The 25116-nt window shown below is 39.0% G+C and overlaps 1 protein-coding gene and 1 pseudogene across 1 annotated transcript in view; both read left to right on the top strand.

The window, feature by feature from the left end:
• Positions 1–25116, top strand: part of PRUNE2 (prune homolog 2 with BCH domain) — a 269696-nt gene that overhangs the window by 35755 nt on the left and 208825 nt on the right. Inside the window, exons 2-4 of the mRNA XM_060154956.1 lie at positions 14125–14229; positions 18417–18619; positions 20738–20901. Of these exons, the coding sequence (XP_060010939.1) occupies positions 14125–14229; positions 18417–18619; positions 20738–20901 (472 nt within the window). The remainder of the gene's footprint in view (positions 1–14124; positions 14230–18416; positions 18620–20737; positions 20902–25116) is intronic.
• LOC132522867 (ER membrane protein complex subunit 6-like) lies at positions 11418–12026 on the top strand (annotated as a pseudogene).

Raw genomic sequence — 25116 nt, forward strand, 5'->3', positions numbered from 1 at the left:
TCCATGGATGAGGAAAGTAAAAAATATGGAAGCAGGTCTGAGTGCTCTGGTGAATCATGATTGAAATCACAATTGGGGGCTATTTGTCCACCTTTTAAAAATTGTTTTTGACTTATTGCCGCCAGGGTGAACATTCAGATAACGTGCACGTAGGAGCGTAGGAATAACATAAAGCCGCCAAGATGAAGGGGGAAAAAAGCAAGCCCACAAAAAGAAAGGCAAAGGGAAGTCTCTCCGTTTTTTATTTCCCTCCAGTAATTTTCCTGATACTAAGTTAACCTTACAGCCCTGGGACGTCTCGCTGATTTAGCCCTAAATCCTAGTTCCACTGAGAACATTTTCTTTGTTCAATTACATCACAGAAGATTCCGTTGGAAGCATGTCAGGGTGCTACGGATTGGCTTTTCTGGGTCCAAGAGGGTTTGATTTTCCTTTGTTTGCCTGGATGGTATCATAAACGCTGCTGTTCTTCTCCAGCCCCTCCCCATAAGACAAAGATAAAAAAGAATGTCCCACAGGGCATGGGACATGTGTGAGTGTTCGTGGGAGGGTACTGGGTGGTAGATGAGGGAGGTGAAGGGTACAGGAGGAGGGAGACAAACCACCTTCCTGGTCGTGCTGTTCTGGTCTCAATCCAGGCTTCAGCTGCCCGCGAGCTCAGAATTTGGGCTTCTTATTTATTGCTTTAGTCCATCCTTTCAATCGATATTTAGTTGAGTATTTTTACCAAGTACAATTCTAAGTGCTGATTCACCTCTAAGGATGGAAACCAAGACATGCTCTGACTAGATACCCAGAGTGTGCACTCAAGGGCCCAGGCTTTTCCCAAGACCTGGTGAAAAGGGCTTTCTCTCCCTTCATCCCTCCTTCCTCCCTCCCTCATCCTTCCTTCTCTCTCTCTTTCCCTCCCTCCGTCCCTCTCTTTCTTTCCTTTCTCTCCTTCTTTCTTGTAAGCCTCTTTGCTTTCTTGTCTTAGTCTCTCAGAGTTACTTTTAATTATTTTTGTTTTTAAGCGCACACCACAGAGGAGCCCGAGAAAACTTCACACATTCATCTTCCGGCTTGAGAAATTATCAGCATTTGATGAAAAGGACATTCTAGATTTGAACACTTAACAACCTTTGGGGAAAGCAGTTGTATGTCTTATCGTTATCCTATTTATGAATAGACAATAGGAAGTAATTTGAACTTTATGACACATTCTCCACATTTTGTCAACTGAAAGGGATATGATGTGACTGCAAAATAGGTAAAAGCACTATATGAAGTTTTAGAATTCCTTAGAAAAATATGCTTTGGGGCAGCAACCCCACGAGCTCTGATTGCTAATACAATAAATACCCTTTTGTCTTGAAACCATGTAAACTGGAATTTTAAAATTATTGTACACTGGACATCCGTTAACCACTTTAAGTGCTGGGGCCACAGCTGAGTAACACCTGGTAGCTAATTACAGTTAAACCCTTCCATGGGGCTTAACGGATCAGGGCCCAGGATTGGGCCCGTTTGACGCACACCACTAATAGCAAGTCATGTTTTGACAGAGTTCCACAGTGGACTACTTTCCACTGCTTGGGACATCAAAAAGAAAATTATTACAACAGTTATGTCTTCAGAATAATGAATAATTTAGAATGTGGAATAGATTCAGAAGAGGAAAGGGGAAAATAGGTGATAAGTAATATGTGATGAATAATAGTCATATAATCTGTCACTATATAAAATCATTTTAAAGCTTTGTTTTGAACTTTATGCCATGAGGTAGGCAGAAGGCACGTGTCATCATACTCTGGGGTGTGTGTGCGTGTGTGTGTGTGTGTATAGAGATTCAGAGGGAGACCCTACCACGAAATGAGAATCTGTTAAGCTTGAGAGAGGGATGATTACTTGCAGCCTGTAATACAATTTTTAACTTTTGGGCTATTAACAAAGTGTTAGTCCATAGTACTGTTATTTCATAAGAGCATGACAAAGGATCTAAAAATTGAAAACCCTCTTCTGCCCAACTGTTATATCCAATCATTGTTTTCACTAGCAAATGTTGATTTGAGCATCAGCTGTGTGCAGAACACTCACTGCCTTAGGAACTCTGGGGGATACCAATTCAGGATGTGGCCAGGACTTGCAAGGAACCATTGATCTAGTAGAACTGGATCTCTGATATTGAATAGCTGACCCCCAAATGCATGGGTGACTAGGAACTAAAGATTGCACATGCCAGTAAATGAAGAGAGTTACTGTTTATTTTCATTTGTGTGGTTGACTTTTGTTTTGCCGTAATACACAGCAGAAGTAGAATATTGGGCCATGGTGGACTTTAGATGGGGGATACAGTTACTTACCTCTGCTCTTTATCGCTCAGTTCGTAGTTTCTCATCTATAAAAAAATGGTCTCTAACATTTTTTGGTTGTACAACAACATTAGTAAAAGTCTTTTGAGTTCATTCTCTGAGGACATACATTTATTTCTGAATTCTGTTCATGTATTAATTGACTAGCATATAAGGCACATTGTATATTTTTAGAAAAACGGAATACTTTAAAGGTTGAGGTAAACAAGAGTTTACATGGTTTCTTCTCTTACTTGGAGGTCCACAATCTCACTTTGGAAACCATTGATGGGTTTCAACTGGGTGAACCCAAGCCCTTTTCTAACTCTAGATTTGAGTAAATCTAAGTAATGTAACATCAGTAATTCCCTCTGAAATTGTACTTAATCTAGAGCACCTCCGGCAGCCCCTTTCAAAACCCAAACGCAGATACATTCTGCAGTTGACAGAAGCCAGATGGTCCCTGGGCGCTAACCTTGGGTTCTCTTTAAGGCCATGGTTCCCAAACAAGTCACAGTATTCTTAGACTTTACTACAGACTTACTAATTCTATCAGGATGGGCTCAGAAATCTGCATTACAATAATGTCCTAGTAGGTGATCCTATTGCAGTCAGCAAGACAGTACTGTCACCCAAGCAGAAGCCACAGCGTGCTTTTCTTCTGAGAGGCAGGACCCAGGAAGGAAGAAGTAGCCGTGTGATGTAGTGGGAAAAATATTGGAATACATCTTTCCAGGTCATTAGATGGTGATCTAACTCATTTGTTTGGTAATAGTTGCTTTGATTCTACTTTATGGATAGTCCATAATTTACCCAACGATTCCTTGGTTATATATTGACGTTGTTTCTTACTTGTTTTTTGTTTTGCTTCCATTACAAATACTGCTTCAATAAACATTCTTTGGGATTTTATTGAATATCCATATTTAAGAATGGATTTTGAATTATAAAAAGGAATTTAAAAAGTATCCATATTTATTGGTGATTTTATTTCTATAGAATAGATGCCTAGAAGTGAAATAAATTAGTTGGATCAAAAAGTGTGAACAGGGCTTCCCTGGTGGCGCAGTGGTTGAGAGTCCGCCTGCCGATGCAGGGGACACGGGTTCGTGCCCCGGTCCGGGGAGATCCCACATGCCGCGGAGCGGCTGGGCCCGTGAGCCATGGCCGCTGAGCCTGCGCGTCCAGAGCCTGTGCTCCACAATGGGAGAGGCCACAACAGTGAGAAGCCCACGTACCGAGGGAAAAAAAAAAAAGTGTGAACATTCTGCCTTTTAAAGGATACTGTCAAATTATTCCCACATTGGTTGTAGTGTTCCTTTCTGCTGCCTACAATCTAACCAGCGGTGGATGTTAGCACTCTCAATTTTTTGCCAATGTGATGGGCCAAAAAAAAAAAAAAAACCGTTTTATTTTTGGTCTAATTTGCATTTCCATGACTACTAATGAGGCTGAATTTCTTTTCGTTTATTCATTTTTCTTCTGTTAATTGCCTGTTCATACTTCTACTGATTATTCCATTGGTTATTTGTCTTTTTCTAAATCAATGTGTATAAACTTTTTGTATGTTAGGAATATTGCCCTTTTAATAGAAAGATGGTGCAAATATTATCTCCTGCTCTGTTGTTTATCTTTTATCATTTTTTCCCACAGAATTGAAGTAGCTAAATGACATGCTATATGTATATATTTACTGGGATATTGTTTACATGTAACATTATATTAGTCTCAGGTATACAGCATAATGATTTGATATTTGTATATCGAATCATTTGTATTTGTATATAATATATAGTGAAATGATCACCACAATAAATCTATTTTTATTTAAATATCCATCACCATACATAGTTATAATTTTTTTTCTTTGTGATGAGAACTTTTAAGATCTATTATCTTAGTTCTGTCATTCTTTTTGGTGCTGTTGTCTATCAAAATTTTCACTACTTTTAAAGACACTTAATAATGATAAATTCAGCACCTTAGATTTAAATTTAAATTGCATTATCATTTTTACATGAGGCTCATTATAAGAGAAGTAAATGCGTTCCGATCAAGAGCTAGAGACCAAGGCAGAGTCTGACCTGTATTATTGCAACATTTTCAGAAAGCACAGTAGGTAGACTGAGGAAAAGATGGTAAAGAGTCTACCATTACTCTTTAGTGCTTGAAAGGATAATATCATATAAATAATTCATGCTTACTGCACACTTAATGCAACTTATTGAACAAGCTGTTCCGTAGATGCCCAAGGCCATAGAACAAAGTAATATCTCATTAATGTTTCCAGAGTTGAATTTGTTAATAATATAGTATTTTAATGCATCAGTGAGAATAGGATAAACATCCTAAAAGGATATACAGTGAAAAATTCACAAAAAATATGTCTGTATGAAGATAGGAATGTTTAGTATCTGTATGAAAAAATGACCTAAAACCCTTATAATTATAATAAATACAACATTAAGATACTATTTTACCTATCAACAAGATAATGCTTAAACACAGAGTTGAAGATTTGAAAATCAGGTATTTCTGTAGGTGAAAATGTAAATTTCTACAACTTTTCTGGTGAGCGTTAAAATACCTACATTCTTTGACCCAGAAATGTAAAATTTGGGAGTTTATCCTGAAGAAATAACTAGAGATGGGCACAAAAATACTATGTTCCAAATATTCCCTGCAGTCTTATTTACATTATCAAAAAATTAACTTAAATCTGCAACAGTAAGGAACTGACTAAATAATTTATAATGATCCTTATTAATGAATACTGCATCCATTAAATGTCATAGTTATTCATTTACTTATTCATTTTTTCAATGGTTATTGAGCACCTACTATGTGCAAAGCAACAGACTGGGCAGCTGGGGTTACAAAAGCAAACACATATTACTCCTGGTCATCACAACATTTATATTTTAGAATTTTAAAAGAATATTCAGAATGTTGTTAAAAGAGAGAAGCTACAAAATGTTAGGTATAATATGATCACAGTATTACAAAAGAGAACACTCATAAATGTATAGAACAAAGTTGGAAGGAATACGTTTTGTTCATAGTGATTATTTTGGGTCTTGAGGATTTTTTTCTTTGTGTTTCTACATTTTCCAAATATTTTACAATGAACATACATTATTTTATAAAGTAACTTACATTACTATGATGGTATAAATTAACTCTATGTTTGATAGTAAATTAACCTTAGGTGACATGGGTGTAGTTTTCTATGTGTGTATAGCAGGGGTGTTCTTTTTCGTTTGGTTTTTAAAACCCTTGTATTGCCTTTGACATCAATCATTTAGTAAAATAAGCTCTTCCAAGCTTTCTCTAAAGATCAGTTATTTGCTAGGTAGATTTAAATTTTGGAATGAGTCCAATTTGGAGGTCTGTATTAGTAAGTTTGGGCTGCCATAACAAAATACCATGGACTGGGTGGGTTAAACACCAGAAATTTATTTCTCACAGTTCTGAAGCCTGGAAGTCCAAGATCAGAGTGTCAGCATGGTTGGGTTCTGGTGAGAACCATCATCTGGGCTTATCGAAAGCCTCCTTCTCCCTGTGATCTCACATGGTGGAGAGAGATAGAAAGAAATAGAGAGATAGAGAGCACAAGCACTCTGGTGTCTTATAAGAGCACTAATTCCATCTTGAGGGCCCCACCCTCATGACTAAATCTATACCCAATTATTTTCCAAAGACCCCATTTCCAAATACCATCACATTGGGGGTTAGGCCTTTGACATATGCATTATGGGGGTACACAATTCAGTTCATAGCAAGGTGTAAGCATAGCAAAGGGGCACAGACAGCGGAAGGTCAGAGATGAGGCTAGATGGAAAAGACTACAGCTCTTATGTCTGAAAAGAGGAAGGTTGAGAGATTATAAAAATCTATGAAACCATGGCAGACAGATTTCTACTCAAGCTGAAAGGAAGCAGTACCAAAAGGAAAGTAAAGAGCTACCCCATCCAGTTGGTAATACATGTATGGACACAGTTCCCCCAAAAGTGGAATGGCTGAAAAATGATAATATCTTAGGAAGCTATGTAGGACAATTCCTAAAGGGGCTTTTCAGGAAAGGTAAGGATTTGGGAGGACCATCCTTGACCTTTTCTGGTTGAAGTTGTGGAGGAAAAATAATGGTGCTGTCCCCCAAAACTGTCCTTTGAGGACATTGTCAGTAAAGGAATCTTGAACAAAAAAAATATTAAAAAATTAAATGCTGTAAGTAAAATAACAGTTCCAGCCCAAATCATTATTATGATCCAGAGGAAGTATGTAAACCGTATATGAAGTCATTCCTTTTGAGAACATTGTGTTTTCAAGATCGGTAGCAAACAGGCTGAGGAAGATGGATTCAGCTGAGAAAGACAAAGGATGGTTGAGCCAGTACCCGATGCCCCAACTAAAAGGATCCTGACCCCAAGGAAACTGGGGACCCAGATGCCCACCCAAGAAGGGCCTTGGGCAATAGGTGGGTTTAGCTTTTGCCCCCTCACCGCCTACCCACAATGGCCTCTGCATTTGACAGTCTAGAAGGGATACAGGTGCACAGGGTCTGAGCCATTTATAGCTGAATTTGCTCAGACCGACTCTCATCCCTCATTTTTCCCAAATGAGAGATACTAAAAGAGGGCCTTCTTCAGCATGGCAAAGAGAGGCTGAAGGAAAATATTACTGGGGTTGGTTAGGAGGGTGGTGAGTGGGGAGGCTCTAGACAATATATACTTCTCTGAGTTGATTAGGTTTTCATTTTATCAGTAAGTGAGACAATTAAATTATCTCAAAATCATTTGAGTTTCGTCATTGAAAGCTTTTTGCCTTTTCCTAATTCATTGCTTTATATTCATCTAGTACGTCACCAATTAAATTTGGACATTTATGAGAAAATTAAATATAAAAAGTCTGTGTCCTGAATTTATAGATTCTGGTAAATGTTTTTGCTTTTACACATGACCTGAGGTACAACTCTCAGAAGAGATCAATTACAGCCTCCAGTCACTTCTTATTGTTTATTAATTAACCATTAGAGTGAAATTGGACTAAACTAGGTGGCCAGTGGGCCAGAGTATCCTATTTGGCAATATCATGCAGATTTAAAGAAGAAGCATGTATTCTAATTTCAGGAATTCTATATATACATACCAACCCCACCACCCCTCCATACATACAGATGTGTCCACACAATTGCTACCATTAAGCCAGTAAGAATGAAGAATAACTGTAGTTTTGGTCATGGAAAAAGGTCCATAGTATACTGTTAAGTGAAAAAAGGAAGTCTCTAAATAGTAGAAGTACCCCATTTTTGTAAAGTATATGTGAAAATATACATGCGTAAATTTAAAATGTGGAATATTCAACAGTTGTTATCTTTGTTTTATTAATTTTTGTTGCGTCTGACTTTTTATAATGACATGTATTTCTTTTCTTACCAGAAAAATAAACAAAAATAAGGAATAAAATACAAAGGTTTCAGTTGATGAGGAAAGTCCCTGTGTTCTGGGGACTTTGCACAGAGTGATAAGCTTTTTCTCCTTTGTTTTTTTAAACTTTCGATTGATGCCATGCTATTCCCTCCAGCATTTAGCTCCCTCTGGGTCCCAGCCTTTTTCCAGGTAATGATAAGATTATGAGAAGTTCAGCAGCAGGTCAGGAATTGCAGACATCATCTCAAACCCAAGGCCGATATCAAGAGGCATCTCATTCATTTACCAAATGAACAAAGGATGTGACTTTATCCATATCCGACAGAGCTGATCAGAGACTTATAGTTCTCGCCTTTGGAAGACCAGGTTGCTCTGGGCAGCTCCACAGCTCCCTTTGTCCCTGCTGCTCATTTGGCTGTGGTTCCATATGCACCCCCCCCCCTCCCCATTCCTGGCTTTCCTGGTGACTGTGACTGGCATGGACATAGGGATTGCTAGGGATTAGCAGCATGTAAGGTTTCCTCTTGCCCATCCTGTGAGTCTACTGATTTAGAATCATGGCAGCCATAGATTCACAGGGTTTTTCTAGGGGAGGAACCGGGCCCTTTTCTGTGCCACCCAGAGCCAGCCTTCAGGAAGGAAGACCCCTCATTGACTTGGAGTTAGAAGTAGTCAAGTCAATTGCCAACTGTTTTCTGTGCCTGGGTTTCTTTGGAGATACCATTCGACAAATTCAAGCAGCTTCTTCTCTCGCGTCTTCACTTTTTGGTTAAGGATGAGGGACTAAGGAATGTGCCCTGCTTTAATGTGCGAGGAAGGGGACTCTCCAACTTTCATAGGCTTTGCCTATAACGTTTTTGAAACAAAATTCATTTCAAATCATTATTTTTGAAAACATTTGCCTGGGGTTTTTAGGAAAAGAGAGTTGGGTAGGTTGGGTATGGAGAAATCATAGTATAGCTGTATTGCAAGAGCTTGTTCACTAAAAGTTAGCTGTGGGGCTCCGGATGTGAAAGTTCCAGGCAGGAGCAGCCTTGTTCCTCAGAGGGTGGAGTTATGAAAAAATTGACGGAGGAGGCTGAGCTAACGGCAAGGCTGTTTCTGATCAGGTCTGTTTTCTGTGGGTGTGTTTGAAAGTGCTTTTGCCTGACAAGTACAGTTTGCTTTCACGGGCGGATGAATCTGAATGCTTAGGTGTTTCTCTGCTTTTAAAAAGTGGTAAGAAGTAAACTTCATTAAGAAGTCTCATTTTAGTGAGGTATAGATTTACACTTTGAAAGCATATTAAAATCGTGATCCGGAATACTGGCATATTCAATATGTTTTCTTTTATACATTGATTATAGTAAGATTCTATCCATCTACTCGGAAGTGTAGGGTATAGTATAAATTGAGTGTAGTATCTATTTCAACCCATTATCAAGATTCCATTTTGTGTTGGGCTTGTTCAGTACTGGGTGTAGGTAGTAACGACGAATCTTCTGTCTCCTGAGATTCCTTAAGCCTTGGTGAGCTTGTATCAATACCAGGGGATGGCTATTTCCTTGCCAGATCTATTCACTCCTGGCTAGGAGTTTACAAAGTCACATATAGAGAATGTATACACTAGGTAATAATTATTTGTTGAACATCCTGGGCATGCTTTCACCTTTGCACCTGCTATTTCCTTGGCCTGAGATAACTGGAGGTCCCACTTCTTCACTTCGGGTCTTTATTCAAATGTCACCTTCTCAGTGAGCCTCATCCCAGGGCACCCTCCTCTTCCATTCATCATAATCTAATTACTGGTTCTTTATATCTCCTTGCACTAAAATAAAAGTGCCACGGGGACTGGGATCTTTGTCTGTTTGGTTCAGTGCTGTATCCCCAGGACTTAGTGCAATGCCTGGCACAAACAGGGTTTTATTAGTTGAATGACAATGATTAATTGAATTGATAAAATTGTACATATGTCACTTTTATTTGAGCATAATTTGTTTCTTTGTGAATACTCTAAACTCCAATTTGAACTGTATCAAGGGACATAGATATTAAGATTGATATAACTAATTTCATGTTTTATTCCTCCAAGCAGGCAGGAGTCTATCTGGGCCTGGTTACTATGATATCTGACTTTTGCTACACTCTAATTATATCTTAGTGGGTTTTGGTAGAAATCAGGCACTTTGGAACATCTAAGATTTTTTTGAGGTTGAGCCCACTATTTTAAGGCTGATTGGTAGTCACCAAAGGTACCTTCTTGTTGTGAGGTCCCTTTTTTCTTGTCCAACATTTTCAGCCAGGCTGAAATTTCTGGTCATCTTTTTGGATTGTGGCATAATCTCTGGAAGGTCTCTTTAAAATGAAAGTACGTTACCTTGGTGGGTAACGCATTAACCCAAGGGTACTCATTGGCATGGACGCTCTATTGGAATTGCTAGTGGAGGAGCAGATAGATCCCTGATAGTATGGGCACCAGAATGGTACATTTTGATGGAGGTGGGTGCTGGGGAGAAGATAGTGTTGGAGCCTGAGGGCTGGGGCATTGGCTGGAGATGGTAGACACGGTAAATGGAGCCAGAAGAAGTCATGACTCTTAGGGAACTGGATGTGTAGGAAGAAGGGGGAATCAGAAGACAAACAAGAAAGCATGAAGAGGGGCATGTGGCACTAAAAGTAACCCTCCAAGATTTGTACTGGGATCTTCTACAGCCTGATCTGTAAGATGATACGTGCTTTTTTCTCTTTAAATGGAGAAGGATGAATAAATCATAATTTTAGAAGATTCCCAAATTGTGAACATTGGTCCAACATGTTTGGGTTCACAATCCTATTTAGCTCCTTTCTTTTTCTGATTAATGATTGGCTTGGGCTATGAAATGAACTGGCCCACAAGTCGTCTTATTTCCCCCCGTGTCTTCTTTCCTGCAAGTTGAGTGTTGAATGCAGAGCCGTGCCTAGGAGTTACTGAACCTAGACAAGAAAGCAGATAGGTCAGCTTTGGGGTCATTTTGATGCTATAATTTTCTGAAGCCTTGCTGTATTTAGAAGGCATATTTAACATTCTCTTTCTCCCTCAATCTCCATGCCTGTTCATTCTGTGGATGCTGAAGTCATTATGGCATTGTGGAGTGGATGGTGAAGGGCAGAAGAGACAGGGCTCTTTGTACTGGATCATGGGTTCTGGGAACAATCCTGGTCCTATCACAGGCTCTATTGACCCATAAAATGTGTTATTAATCTTCTTACTGTCTGCCTTACAAGAGATATGGGAGGAGAAATGAGGTAATGTCTACTTCGACCTTCGAGCTTCTCGGAAGAACAACAGTCTACAGTAATATGATTTCCTAATGCATTTGTTTGTGTTGTAATGGAGTGTAATTCCATTTAGCCAAATTTCTTTAGATACCTCTAAAATATCTAACGGTCTTGCACAGGGGAAGCAGTCTGGCTTTGAGAGTTAAGAACTGAGCCTCGACGAATCCTCAGAAAGTACAAGTGAGCTAGCTATAAATTTATGAGCTCGAGGGAAGGAAGCTGGGAGAGGAAGGAATGGGAGCTACAGATGGTGATGGGAGGGCAGTGGTTGTAAGTATCTTCAGAGAGTTTATAACGTTTTAAAATCCTGTTGTTTGAGTGCAAGATGGCGCCGTGGGAATCCCTACCACGGGCTGTCTGAGGGAGCGCCGAGCTACTGCGTCTGCAGTAGGGTTCCAGGTAACTGGGCGAGTCTGGGCGGGAAATGCAGATGTGCCGCCAGCAACCCCGAGCCCTCAGCCTTTTCAGCGTCTTTCGAAGGTCTGAGACTGAGGGGTGCGAGGTCTCCGCAGCCCCAGGGGGAGGGGCGGCGCGAACCCAACTCGCCACGCTCCGGGCGCCACCTGTAACTTGGTTCTCTCCGCAGCCCCGCGTTGCTCCACGAGAAAGCAGAGGCCGAGCCCGGGCGGGTGCGATGGCCGCTGTGGTGGCCAAGCGGGAGGGGCCGCCGTTCATCAGCGAGGCCGCCGTGCTGGGCAACGCCGCCGTCCTGGATTACTGCCGGACCTCGGTGTCGGTGCTGTCAGGGGCCACGGCCGGCATCCTCGGCCTCACCGGCCTCTACGGCTTCATCTTCTTTCTACCTGCTCGCCTCCATCCAGCTCTCCCTGCTCTTAATTCTCAAGGCGGGAAGGAGGTGGAACAAATATTTTAAGTCGCGAGGACCTCTCTTTACAGGAGTCTCATCGGAGGCCTCTTCACCTAAGTCCTGTTCTGGACGTTCCTCTAGGGCATGGTGCACGTCTACTGAAACGTGGGCAGGGATGACTTTAAAAAAAAAAACAAAAAACAGATTGGGAGGAGTGTTGCCAGAAATTAACACCAGGTAGATAGACTTACCTAAGTTTTTAAATTGTTGGAGTCGCCGCTTGTCCTGTAACGTTATAAATAATTTATATCTTAAGACGAAGAACCTGTACTGTTCTTCAGATTAAATGAAGAGTGAGACCCTTTAAAAAAAAAAAAGGGGCTTCTCTGGTGGTGCAGTTGTTGAGAGTCCGCCTGCCGATGCAGGGGACACGGGTTCGTGCCCCGGTCCGGGAAGATCCCACATGCCGCACAGCTGCTGGGCCTGTGAGCCATGGCCGCTGAGCCTGCGCGTCCGGAGCCTGTGCTCCGCAACGGGAGAGGCCACAGCACTGGGAGGCCCGCGTACCGCAAAAAAAAAAAAAAAAAAATCCTTTTGTTTTACTACAGATCAAGATGTCAATATATTTTAAAATATATACATTTATTTTAATTTAACAATATTGCATACTGGACGACTCATCTGCAATATTGATCCTGCCGTCATTCTCTACGTTGATAGGCTCTTGACCGAGCCTCCTCCGAGATTTACTTTATTATGTTCCTTGGGCTTGGTTGTTGAATAACTAGTTTCTGAGTCTGATATGGCAGTTCCCTATACATACCAACACATTGTAAGAGGCCTAGTAAGTTACTAAATAATCCTTTACCTTTGTTCTGTAGAAAAAGGAATAACAAGTCTTTTTTATTGAAGTGGTCACAAACAGTGGATTTTTAATGTAGGTTTTTTGAGCAGTACTATAATTGAGTTGGCTTTCTAGTCAGTCCTAAAAAAAGAAATTAAAACAAAGGATGAAAAGTGGGGGAAGTATACATATGTATCATCTCTGACATACTATGAAGGTGTTAATTTAGGCTACACATCATTATTGGACAGTTTTGTTGTGAAATTTTCTGAAAGTGATTAGATCTTTAGCAATTCCAACTCAGTATTTTATAAGGAGGTCAGCCTTCTGTAAAGGAATTTTAAGGAAGTATTAAGTTAGCCAGGAAAGAAAATAGTATGTATTCTCTTACAGAGAGGTAACAATATATACCCTTTAATAGCAACTGATTTGTATTTTTAGAGAAATAATACTAATCAGAGTCCTCTCTCTGGAGGGAAGAAAAGTGTTACAACAACTTTTATTTGCTAACTGATAGAATGTAATGCAGAGAGAGCATATCCTGTCACCCAAAATGTGGCAGGAAAAAATAAATTCCTACCAAATTGTGTTGCACGCCAGGGACATATGAAAAAAGTCACTGTCTCTCAAAGTGAGAGGAACATCTTATATAAGGAAGTGATATGGAATACTATGGAACTGCTCTTTAGACCAAAATAATCTTTTACTAAAAAATTATGACTCAGAGATACAGTTCATATTAAGTTAGATTGTGGATGATCTTAATAAAACCACATTTTTGTTGGAGGAGGTCATTGAGAGGACATGACTGCCAGTTGACCCGAGAGCTAGACCCTGGCAACTGGAGGCTCCTCACCCCCTCCCCTGACCTTGGAAGGTACAATCTGCCCACTGATCACACAGTGGGAACCATTTTCAAGGACACAGCCTTGAGAGAGCAATGCGTTGTTGAGACCACACGTCACTGAAGCCAGTTAAGGCCTCTATATAAACTTTTGATTCTGGTGGGCAGGTGTGGAGATATACTTGTCTTGTGGCCGCCCAAGACAAGCCTTGTAAGTAAGTTCCCTTGCATATTGAACCTGCCACCTACCGATCTGGAATGGCCTGCCTCTTTCTTCAATCTCCCCTTGCCTTCTGTATATGGGGGCCAGTTTCAGATTTCACCCAAGGAAGCTCCCAAGGTTTCGAACCAACAATTTTCTGTTCCTGACAATTAACTAAAATTTGAATGAGCATTTCTGAATGTTAAACATGTTGTGCAGTTTTATGTCCTTATATAAAACTTCATGATACATTTATGAATTTCTGCAATTGTCTGAATATAGCTAAGGCATACTTTAAAAAAGATTGAAAAATATCCACTTTATATTAACCTGTTGTTAAATTGTGATGTTTTATTTGGATTTGTTTCAGAATCGAAGCAAACGCTTGGAGAAGGTCCATGTGGTTATTGGACATAAATCGTGTGACCTGGATTCTCTCATTTCTGCCTTCACATATGCTTACTTTCTAGACAAGGTGAGGGAAAAGAAGATTATGCTTTTTATTTGAATTATGATATAACTTTTAAAAACAAACATTTTCAGGAAAAACAAGGAAACTTAAATTTTCATGTTCTGGTTTATTGTTGCAGAGAATAATGTATTATAATCCATTAATCGATATTTATTGGTCACTTATTACATGTTAGGCATTGTTCTAGTCACTTTTACTGACTCTGCATAAAACATTATTTCAATAAGATCAATTTTTTTCAAATAAAAATTTAAAAATTTTATAGTAGTTGATTACTTTTATGGAAATTCAGAGAATTGACAAAAGTAAGGATCAGAATGTCTTGTTTTCCTTTACTATCCTTGTTGGATAATCTTGCCTTTGGGAGTAGAAAAATATGTGCAGAATAACCTGTGTGAACATTACATGAAGTACAGAGCATACTGGCTGGAATTTTCAGTAATAGAGGTATTACATGTCACATCTATATTCTGTGTTTGCCTTTTAGCCTGACTTTGCACAGCAAGGTCATTCTCAGTTGCAGTCATCTCCCTTGGGCCAGAGGTGGAAAAGACCTTTCTTGAAATAAACTGTTTTAAAATTTCCATTCCATAAATTCATCAGCCCATGTTAATAGCTCACCTTAAAGCCTAAAAAATTACATTATGAGTGTCTCAGTGCTATTCCTAATTTCACACAGTTTTTAATTTTCTGGAGTTAAATTTGTTTTATTCCAATTTTGTTTGGATCCTTAACTCTGAGAGTATGCATAGCTGATCTAGAATGATTTAAATTCACATGAAACCTAGTCTTCCAGAATGGGCTATAGGTGGCAAGAATGGCTTTGGGTCAGCAGCTGACAAAAATGCCAGATAAAATCTTCTGATATCTACATACGGCTTTCTATCAAATTTATCTTAAAATGTGCCAAACTATACAAGGGAGATTCATTGGTATGAGGAGAGAAATGTGCCTGTGTTAAGACATGCATATCGAATACTAATCTTATTAACTGAATTTTTTCTTATTTATTTTTTTTATTGAAGTATAGTTAATTTACAATATTGTGTTAGTTTTGAGTGTACAGCAAAGCGATTCAGTTACTTTGCTGTACACTTGATTTTCAGATTCTTTTCCATTATAGGATATTTCAAGATACTGAGTATAATTCCCTGTGCTATGCAGTAGGTCCTTGTTGTTTACCTATTTTATATATAGTAGTGTGTATCTGTTAATCCCAAACTCCTAATTTATCTCCCCCCACTGCCCGCCTTAACTGGGTTTTTTGTTTTTTAAACCTCTTTATTGGAGTATAATTGCTCCACAAGGGTGTGTTAGCCTCTGCTCTACAACAAAGTGAATGTCGCACAGATACATACGTCCCCATATCTCCCCCCTCCTGTCTCCCTCCCTCCACCCCATCCCACCCCTCCAGGCAGTCACAAAGCACCGAGCTGATCTCCCCACGCCAGGCGGCTGCCTCCCACCAGCTATCCACTTCACGCCCGGTACTGTATACACGTCCATGCCACCCTCCCCCCTCGTCCCAGCCCACCCCCCTCCCCGTATCCCCAAGTCCACCCTCTAGTAGGTCTGTGTTTTTATTCCCGTCTTGTCCCTAGGTTCTTCATGACCATTATTATTATTATTTTAGATTCCATGTATATGTGTTAACATACGGTATTTATTTTTCTCTTTCTGACTTACTTCACTCTGTATGACAGACTCTAGGTCCATCCACCTCACTACAAATAACTCAATTTCGTTTCTTTTTATGGCTGACTAATATTCCATTGTATATATGTAACATATCTTCTTTATCCATTCATCTGTTGATGGACACTTAGGTTGCTTCCATGTCCTGGCTATTGTAAATAGAGCTGCAGTGAATATTTTGGTACATGACTCTTTTTGAATTATGGTTTTCTCAGGGTATATGCCCAGTAGTAGGATTGCTGGGTCGTATGGTAGTTTTATTTTTAGTTTTTTAAGGAATCTCCATACTGTTCTCCATAGTGGCTGTATCAATTTACATTCCCACCAACAGTGCAAGAGGGTTCCCTTTTCTCCACATCCTCTCCAGCATTTATTGTTTGTAGATTTTTTCATGATGGCCATTCTGACCGGTGTGAGATATCTCATTGTAGTTTTGATTTGTATTTCTCTAATGATTAATGATTTAACTGGGTTTTTTGACTTCTAGAAAAAAGGCGTTGCTTGTCTTGAGAACATACAGTTGACTGAACCAGACTGGTTTTTAGACTGACCATGGGATGGACTCTTAAGGAAATTATATAATAATAATGACACCACCACCAACAGCTACAGTGTCCTAAATGAATATAATAACATCCAACAAAAGGAGTGAGAAAACTAGTTGTAATAGTAAAATAGATAAAGAGATGTGTGGCCTCTTTTCTCCCTCTTCTAAGGCTCGTTACTAAGCATGGGGACCAATATGGAATCAGTGATGGGTCACATACTGGGAATTTGTTAAATATCTGTGTCTTCCTCTTAATTTACTGGACCCTGCCCCCTCAGGGTCTGCATCTCCATTTTAATTTTTCCTGAGAACCTGGCTACTCCCTCTCAGAGTATTAACACATAGAAGGACAGAGTTTGCAGCTTCACGTTTGACTGTTTAAATACTTTTCACTCTGGTAGGTAAGCCCCATTCTATGGATGGTGAAAACTGAGGTTCAGAAAGAAAAAGAGCTTTCTCAAAGTCACACAGCAGAGGCTGGGGCTAGAACCTAGTTTTTCTGACTCCAACTCCAGAATAGGTCCTGCCAGGATAGCCTCAGGCCACATGGCTCCTGACTTAGGTTTCAGTGTCAGGAGTTAGATATAACTCTATCAATTAATAAGAAAAACAACTTGCTATGCATAAATTGCTAATAATTATTACACGATTGTGATTCTGTATTAGCCTGACAGGTGGAATAAAACCCACCTTGTTGGAATGGCTTTGTGCTTTGTATTCCGTAGCAGTAGGTGATTCATTTATTCCACTCAACAAATACGTGTTACCTACTTTGTACCAGAACATTTTATGCGCTGAGAAACATAACTGAACAAAAAAGACGAAAATCCCTGCTAGGAAGGGGAGATGGATGATAAAGATGCGAAAACTGTGTAATAAATACTAGGCTTGTGACAGAGCTGGTGATGACGAGAGAACAAAGGCCATTTACTTTATGCAAAAATTCAGTGTTCCCAAACCCCACATTCTCTCAGCGATATTTAGGGTTTATGGCCATAGACTCATAGTCATTTTTAAAAGCACCTTCATTTTAAAAATTCCTATGGAGAAATAAGTTTATTATTGTGAATCTGAAATTCTCTAACGTCTACCCATCTCCTGTTTCCCCCATCACTACAGTTCTTTTTAAGAGGTTTGTTAACATAAGATTTAAAAAAATAATACAAGAAATTAATAGAAATCACAATCTACTAGTCTGTGGGCCAGATTTTGGCTCATATGAGTTTTCACTAACCTACACAGTATTTTTTTTTTTTTTTTTTGGCGTTGCCGTGCAGCATGTGGGATCTTAGTTCCCCGACCAGGGATCGAACCCATGCCCCCTGCATTGGAAGTGTGGAGTCTTAACCACTGGACCACCGGGGAATTCCCCTCCTACACAGTATTTTTAATTAAAAAGTTAATTGTAACAATTAAACATCACAGATAATACCCCCAAATCAAGATTTCTAGCTTTTCTTGAGTAATTGAAAGATTTACCTATCCTGGACCTGAATTTTTTGCATGGAAACAATGGGCTGGAGCCAAGTGGCAGGCTTCCAGTATAGATGGGTCATATAGGCCTTCTGTGTCACCACAGTCTTGACCTATCCTGCTGTAATCATTCTAATTTTCTGCAGATTCCATAAAGACATGTGAATTTGTTTCCTATGAAGAAGAGAATGTGTATGTATATTTTTCAGTCGTGGAAGGGGTGCAAAGAGACATAAAATATTTCAAGAAAGGCACGAGAAGTTTCATGTGGAGTAACAAGAGGTTAAAAAAAATTAGGGGCCACTTACCCAAGGAAAATGCTCTGCTAATTGGGTTCAGGAAAAGCTGGTTATGAATGTCAGGTGGTTTAGCGAGGCTTGGTTCCCCTTCCAGTTATTCTCAGGTTTGAGAAAATGTAGTTGTATTCTTTCCTCCTGCTGCTGTCAGTGATTCAGTCAGCTTTTCTTCCTGGTAGGTCAGCCCACCTGAGGTTCTCTGTTTGCCCGTGCTGAACATATCAAGAACTGAATTCAGCTACTTCACCGAAACAAGGTTTATTTTAGAAGAGCTAAATATCTCCGAATCATTCCACATATTCCGAGATGAAATTAATCTGCATCAGCTAAATAATGAAGGGAAGTTATCTCTAACACTTGTTGGCAGCAACATGCTGGCGAGGTAAGGCTTCACAGGAGGCTCTGGAGGGAGGTTTGATCTTTTAACAAAGGTTCTTTTGTGCAAAGTGTTACCTTGTTCAGGATTTTTGTAGTTTAGGGAGATGTATTAATGGCCAAGGACATTCACAGGAAAGGGAATGTGTTTTTTCTCTTACGTCAAAATTCAGGCTATGCCAGTTCTCTGTTTTTACTTTGGCATTTCAAATATGACATCTTTGAGTGGAAAGTTCTTGTAAAATAGACCAAAATTATAATTTTAAATCATTTCAAACACTTTCTTATAGCAACGTGACAGTCCTATGTATTGTTGCTGAAAATGTATAATGAAGATTGAAATTAAACACTAAGTAAAACTGAAAGATTCTTATCTCAGTAGTGAAATGGAAAATTATGTACATGGGCTATGAAAGCTCTTGGATCACTGGCTCATTTATTCATAGCATTATACTATAAAAGCAGGATGGATTTTTGATAGTTCTTGTAATTTGAACTCCTTATTTTATGGACAAGAAACCTGAAACCCAGTGTTGCAAATGACTTGCCCAAAGTACCACATGCAGTTAGTAGAAGAGTTTGGACGAGAACATGGGTCTTCTGCTTCCTTCAATAAGTCCTTAGGGGCTGCTAACTGGTACATGAATCTACAGGTACATAAAGAGGAATGAGACAAATTCCCTGCTTTCAAGGACCTTACAGCCCATCGCAAAGAGTCCTATTCTGATAAGCTCTCTGTTGCTAATGAGTGAAGAGTCCCCAGTAGTTTGAGATGATAGTTTTTTTGCACACTTTGCCAATTTGCTGATCATTGATGACATTCACCAGTGGACGCTGATCTTAGTATACATGAAATAAAAACGTGTACAAGTATCTAATTTTTAATCTAACCTTCTTAAGGAAGCATCTTTAGGGATGAATACGCTGAATCAGTCATGCAGTTCATTCAGTTATAAAGAGTTTGGAAAATAATCTGCCTGTGTGGGCTGTTTTTATCCCCATGTTATTTGAAACACACAAAATTCTTTTGAATAATATTTATCAATCAGTTGTTGACAACTGGCTGAGAGTTATTCATAGGTTATTTGACTGACTTCAGTTATTAGTGTTCAGGATGATCACATGCTTGACTAAATTTACGTGTTAACTTTTTCAAACCAACTATAACACAAGTAGATGTGGACAAAAACAATGCAGGAAGCCAAAGGAGTGAACTATGAAACATGTGTTTCAGTCAAGATCTTAGGGAGAGTTTTGTAACCAATTAAAATGGAAACCGTGCTGGTTTTGAGACTGAAATTGTGAAGTCTGGCTTTTGGATTGTTTATGAAATAGGATGTTTTTCAATATCAAATTGAGATCATTTTCTTCATTTGCCATTCTTTGGTTTTTGGCAGACAGAAAGAATACAGTTTTATCCACATCTTTCTTCCTGCCTTCGATAAAAGCCAGCTCTATCTCATGTAAAAAGAATGATGTGGAAATAAATAAGCCAGTAGTATTTTTCCCTCCAGCACCATAACTGGATGTGTGAACTTTGGAACTAGATAGAGTTTAAATACAAGTAGTCTACTTACTAGCTATGTGACCTTGGTCACTTTTATTTTATCTTATTTTTTTATACAATTTTTAAAGGTTACACTCCATTTGCAGTTTTTACAAAATATTGTTTATATTCCCCATGTTGTTTTAGTCACGTTTCTTAACCTTTTCATGCCTTTTTCCCCCATTGTAAAATGGGGATTTTAATAGAACCCATTGAATAGGGTCATTTTATGGTATAAAATGTGAAAATACTCTGAAAGTATTTATTATAGTGTCTGACCTGTAGTGGAAGCTCAGTAAATATTAGGTATAACAATGATTATTATTGTTGTTATTATTATGTCCAACAGCAAAACAAGAGGTGTGAAGAGGTACTAAGGCGTGAAGATCTTCTAAGACTCTTGGGGAGGTGATTAGTTGAAATGAAATGTGATAACACGTAGAATAAGTCATGTGAACTTACATATGTATTTGGCTATTAAGAGGAGGTCATTTGTGTGGAAGCAGAGGTTAAATAATTCCAAAAAGTAAGAAAACATGCCATATCTCTTCCTCTTCCTCTCCTCCGTTTGCTTTACAGTGAGGACAAAACTTTAGAATCAGCAGTCGTCAAGGTCATTAATCCAGTTGAGCAGGACGATGCCGGGTTTGAGTACCGAGAGTCTTCCTCCTCTCTGGTGGTGAAAGAGATTCTCCAGGAGGCTCCCGAGCTCATCACCGAGCAGCTGGCTCATCTGCTCAGAGGTGAGAGATGACTCTTTCTATTAAATACTGGAAGGCTTAATGGAGTGTCTCTTGACTCGCTCATGCAGAAAGAGTACGATCCATTCTTGGGTTAACAATCCCTTTCAAGACCACGGGAAGCTTCATCAGAGAGGCAGGGAGTAAAGAGTTTGTTAAAGAGTAGCATTATATTGAATATTAAAAATGTGCATTTAGAAACAGGCATGAAGGATCTTTGCTCTTGCACCAGATCAGCATATTAAATGGACCTGCTGCACTTCTGCTGGGGAGCGGGAATAGCTCCTCTGGCCGTCTAACAGCTTCCAGAGGTGATTCTTGCTCCGGAACAGAGTGGATATGGGCCAGAATTCCACACCCCTACGTGGAAATATCTGCTGGTACTTATACGTGCCTCGTTTATATAATACTGCTTGGATGGCAAAGTTACGCACCTTCGTTTTGGTGATATTGTGCAGGGCTTTTATGGTCAGATTGCCACCTCCTTCTCCCCCCATCCTGTGGTGTTTTCCACCTTCACCAGCCTGCTTTAAGCACACCATCGTCAATTATCCTCGTCTCTCTTTCGTCTTCCTCAGTGGAGCCCATCTCTTCTAAAAAGTGGTTTCCAAGCTGGAAATTGTCAGTTGACTTTGGTGCCACAAAATTAACCACAAAAATTCCATATTATCTTGTGTAGGGCAGTTTGGGGTTTTGTATAAAGCTTTTTTTCTCCTTCCAGCAGTCCGTCTTGAACATGGTAGACAAAGACTTTTCTCAGAAGTATTTGACATAGGAAAGTGAAAAGCAGTGATTAACAGGCTGAAAGAATTAAAAAAGGAAAGAGAAGCCCAAGAATACGTGACAACTCTTTTGAGGCCTTTTTCCTTTGCTTCCTCTACTACTACCAGAATTTGGAGAGAAAAAGGTCCTAGACTTTTATAGTTCCGACAAATGTCTTAGAACCAACGGCCCCAGTCAACCTGTTTTAAATACTTTTCTGGCTCTGGACATCTGTAAAACTGCTCTCTGGGAAACTGTGCCTTCAAGTAAACTAAGTCAGCGCAATCATTTATTTATGACAGAGCAGAAGGGAAATAAAGGCGATCGGGGATCTCGGCCAAGAAGGAAGTTGTTTGGCAGTGCAAATATGTGGTGCAGGCAAACACTAGAGAATATGCTGTTTAAACATTTTGCAAACTAAGAAGTTTGGTTTATTGTTCAAAAAACATACAAGTGTTGTTTAGTAGGAAAGAAATGTAGTCAAGGAATAGTTCATCATGATTTTCTATAAGTAATAAAATAATATCAAACTGCAGTACATTGGAACAAAGATATGATTTTGTTGTTGACGATGATGATAACAATGATGATATTCAGATTTAGGGAATTAGAAGGGATGCAGACCCTCTTGTTAGTTACCTTAGTTTTAGTTTTCAAAGCTACCAAGAATTAGAACTATGGTAAAGGACCTTGGTTTTTCTTATCATCAGATATTTTTCATAACTTTGGGCTTGAGATGGCACTGGAAAGCTGGCAGGATAGGGACATCACTTCCTTGTTGCTTGGAAATTGGAATTTGAACGGATAGAGTGCCTCTACCTGTGAAGACTGCCAATACAAACGCTGTCATGAGGAAGCCAGAGTCACTGAAGCCTGGGAGGCAGTAGACATGGGTGTCTTATTATAGTGGAAAGAGGGCTCTGGGGACCTTTGACCAAAGTGTGTGCATGTGCATATGCATGTATACATTACGTGGAAGGGAGGTGAAACATCACTGAACAGTTTGGCCAAAAGGGAACGGAAGGATTATGATCCGAGGAGTTTGACTTTAAAAAGGTAACTGAAATGTTCAGAGTGAGAAGGGCAATGGGCCAATTTTTAAAACCTCTTGAATCTTTAATAAATATAAGAAAGGAACCAAGTCGAATTTTGCTATGTTCACTAAGCTCAAACTTAGATTTTAGGGCTTCCCTGGTGGCGCGGTGGTTGAGAGTCCGTCTGCTGATGCAGGGGACACAGGTTCGTGCCCCGGTCTGGGAAGATCCCACATGCCGCGGAGCGGCTGGGCCCGTGAGCCATGGCCGCTGAGCCTGCGCGTCCGGAGCCTGTGCTCCGCAAAGGGGGAGGCCACAACAGTGAGAGGCCCGCGTACCGCAAAAAAAAAAAAAACAAAAAAAAAACTTAGATTTTATAGTTTTCCAATCATGTATTAACACCAAACCTACAGGGAAGTTTTAAAGGGAACTTTTTTTATGTGCCTGTAAATAAATTTAGGATTCATTATTTTCATAACATAATTCTTTCTAAAGAGTTTTCTCTGGAAATAGCTATGTTATTTTGTATTTTGGGGTGCTCAAAATGATCATTAATTTGACACACATGTCTAGAACATGTATTATGCATTCTTCTAGGTCTTGAAGGAATGCAAATTTCTACACACACCTCTGCCATAAAGAATTTTGAAAAATGTCTGTTTCCAGATGTCATGAGGGTTAAATATTTACAGTCAAGAATTGAAAGAATCTTTAAAAACAGCATAATTGGACCTCTATGGAAGATATATTATTATAAACTTTGTGCCAAAAAAAATCTGCATATACTCCAAACTAAGTACTTAATCAATTTGGTTGTTCTTTGCCTTTCATTCTCATGATCATATCCTAAAATCCATCATGCTGAGGCACACTGGTGTGCTGTAAGTGGATTTCAAGTGGGCCAAGATATTGATCCCTTCAGTCCTTGGAGAGGACCCTAAGTATGCCTCCTAGCCTGGTAGGCTGAAAAAAAAATTAATTTTCTGTGTGTTCCTTAATGTGCAAAAGATTGAGCCTACTGTTCCACTGTTCTTATCTTTGGTGCCTGGAACAGTGCCTGTCATATAATAGACCCTCAATAAATCCTGTCATAAAATGAATTTTGCAAGATTGTTTATATAGTTTCTGTTTCTATGACTATATTGATTTAATTGGTACTATGATACTGTGATTTCCATTTGATTCCAGCCCACCCCTACAATATTCTTAATGTCCAGAATTTGAACATTGTTTCTTCCAATGATAACCCCCCCACTTTTTTAGCTTTTAGAAATCCTTGTTTTCGTATTTTGCAAACGTTTGTTTTTATTTTCATCTTTTGGTTGTCCACTTTATATATATAAGTTTAACCCTTTCATGGAGTATAATACATGCACAGAAAAGAATACAAAACATAAATATAAAAATATAAATATACAGTTCAGTGAAATATCACAAAAGGGACACCCTTTTAACAATTAACCAGGTTAAGAAGTAGAACAAGATGACCGCTTTGTGCCCCTCCCCATCGCCACTCACTCCCTCTCTAACTAAGTAAGGGTAACCAATATTCTGATTTTTATGGCGCACACTTTCCTGCTTTTCTTTAAATTTTACCACCGCTATGTGTCCCCCATAACACTAGAGATTGGTTTTTGTCTGTTTTGTATATTATGTAGATGGACTCATATAGTATACACTCTCATTGTTATTAGATCTCTAATATATATTAAATGTAGTATCTATTTGCGTAGGTCAGTTATCTATCATCTATTCATCTATTATTTATTTATTTTATTTTTTGTGTCCTTTCTTCTTCCATAGAATATTTGAAGTGGTTTACAAAAATGCATGTAAATATAACAAAACAGAAAAAAGGGTCAGAGTCAGGAAACATACAAATAAATAAATTTGGAGGAGTAAAAGTGGTGTTCTGTTTGAAAGTTTGAATAATAGCTTTCTGGAGTCAATGAAAAAATAGAAATATAATTAATTGTAAAATTCATATTATTACTAAAACAAACACATATACCAGTTCCTTATTAAAAGAACATCTAAGTCTAAAGGTTTTTTCCTTATGTCAGTCTTCTTGAAAAGACACCTAATAGTCATAGGTATCCTCCAACTTTTACATATGTAATAGCATTTATACAGGAACTGGGCAGAGTGCATCACACACTTTCTGCTCCTCAGTTAGCGTATGGGGATGGTTTTAATCAGCTTCATCTTGTCTAGTAAACGTATTTCCTGTTCCAAATCTCTTTTCTATACATGCTGATGTTTTTCTCTAAATACAGGATAGTAACACTTAAAATCAGTCATATTGGAATCTTTTGTAGTCTTACACTCACTGCTGTAGCTGTATATCAAAATGTTTGCATTATGCGATAATATTATATTCAGATATGGAGATAGAACCTGATTATTATGGATGCTGCTAAAA

Source organism: Lagenorhynchus albirostris, chromosome 7 (genome assembly GCF_949774975.1).
Source record: "Lagenorhynchus albirostris chromosome 7, mLagAlb1.1, whole genome shotgun sequence".
In the NCBI taxonomy this organism is placed as follows: Eukaryota; Metazoa; Chordata; class Mammalia; order Artiodactyla; family Delphinidae; genus Lagenorhynchus; species Lagenorhynchus albirostris.